General features: G+C 28.4%; 2 protein-coding genes across 2 annotated transcripts in view; both read right to left on the bottom strand.

Moving 5' to 3' along the window:
* Nucleotides 1-1,629, bottom strand: part of LOC107606232 (rhamnogalacturonate lyase) — a 16,696-nt gene that overhangs the window by 5,320 nt on the left and 9,747 nt on the right. The gene's annotated exons all lie outside the window — the stretch shown is intronic.
* The window catches only part of LOC110264424, a 4,242-nt gene continuing 2,663 nt past the window's right edge, over nucleotides 51-1,629 (bottom strand). The window contains exons 3-5 of the mRNA XM_021106524.1: nucleotides 1,462-1,581; nucleotides 385-504; nucleotides 51-299 (exon numbers count right to left, since the gene is read on the bottom strand). Of these exons, the coding sequence (XP_020962183.1) occupies nucleotides 134-299; nucleotides 385-504; nucleotides 1,462-1,581 (406 nt within the window). The 3' untranslated portion in view covers nucleotides 51-133. The remainder of the gene's footprint in view (nucleotides 300-384; nucleotides 505-1,461; nucleotides 1,582-1,629) is intronic.

The following is a 1,629-nucleotide window of genomic DNA, read 5'->3' on the forward strand; positions in this document are numbered from 1 at the left end:
ATATGGTCAAAACTCAGTGCAGTTAACTTTACATGAAGTTAATAGTTGAGAGCCGTTAAATAATTTGACTTATTTGATTAAATTTTATTTAATAACTCTCAGTTATCAACTTCAACGAGAAGTTGACTACACCTCAGTTTTCACAAGTGTTATCAACCTCTCCTTTGAATTCAGGTTCAAGAGGATCGCCAAAAAGAACTGCTTCGGGATATGCAAGGGGTTGGCCTCTTGGTGGCACTCGATCATCAGGAAGAGGCATGTTTCTTTGTCGGTTATCCGCCATTGCCATATAATGGAACCTCCAAAAATATAACACACTATTCAGTCATAGCTAGTCTCTAATTAAACAAAGCATAGCATATAAGGTTAATAATTAATAATTACTTGTCTTTTCTGAGCTTGAAAGCAATTCTGGTTTCGTCAAGATTAAAAGCAGGCCACTCGCTTAAGTGTTCGTAAATAGCATATGAATAGAACCCCGAAGTACCACGAAGCATTATGAACCTATATTATATATGCATGTTATTATTAACTATAAATACTAATAACGTAATTAATAGGAATTAATGTTTAATTTAATTTCTGAAATTTTCAATATTTATTAAAATAGTTTCTGATTTAACTGCCCTGTTGTTATGAAATGTTACACTGCTAGGGTGATATTTCCAACAATAAGTGTTTAAATAGTTAATTTCTAGAACAATATATAATTAATTAATTGAAATGAGTCTAATTAACTAATTTAAAATTCATATTTAATCACATTAAAGTCTTAACTATGTCACCTTTTGTCGTTGGAAATGTCACACTTACATTTTAAAGTTCTACTATGGTTGAATTAGGAACAATTATGATGCACGGACACTGATATAAGACACGATATGGAATATACCGATACGCAAATTTTAAAATTTTATAAAATATGGAGACACGTATACATATAAAATATAAAGTATTTTTAAATAAATTGTAATGATATTTTGATATTTTATTGATATTAAAATATGAATTAATTTTTTAATTATTTTTAATGTCTTATTTTAATTATATCAAGTATTTAAAATATTTTTTGTTTTAATAAATAATAATATATACTATATCTAAATTTATTTTAAAAATATATGTTAAGAATAAGACTAGACGCTAACACGTTATGGTATTTAAGTGTGTCCAAGCATGTCCGAAGAATAATCTTTTTACTTTTTCTTAAGACACAGTTGGATCCAGCAGACACGCGTGTCGAACGAATGTCGATAAATGTCATGTCAGACACGACAATTCCGTAAAATGTCTGTGCTTTATAGGTCGAACAAAAAAAATAAATCATTTGTAAATTCAAAAACTAATTTAGTTATGTTTAAAAATCAAAGACTATTTTAACCGAATGTTAAAAAATTTAGGAACCAAACTAAACATTATTACCTCCTATTAATAATATAGAAGACAATTTATTTATATGACCTTTTATCGATATTCAAAGGAACTAGCTGGTCTTTGAGGGACACGTCCCATGTTCTTGTGAAAGAAATCTCAACTTGATCCTCATTTTCCATTATTACTTTGAAAGCGGTTCCTTTTATTCTGCATTCACAATTTCACATAACATAATAATAGCTCAATTTACTAACT

The sequence above is a fragment of the Arachis ipaensis genome, chromosome B07 (assembly GCF_000816755.2).
Source record: "Arachis ipaensis cultivar K30076 chromosome B07, Araip1.1, whole genome shotgun sequence".
NCBI lineage: Eukaryota > Viridiplantae > Streptophyta > Magnoliopsida > Fabales > Fabaceae > Arachis > Arachis ipaensis.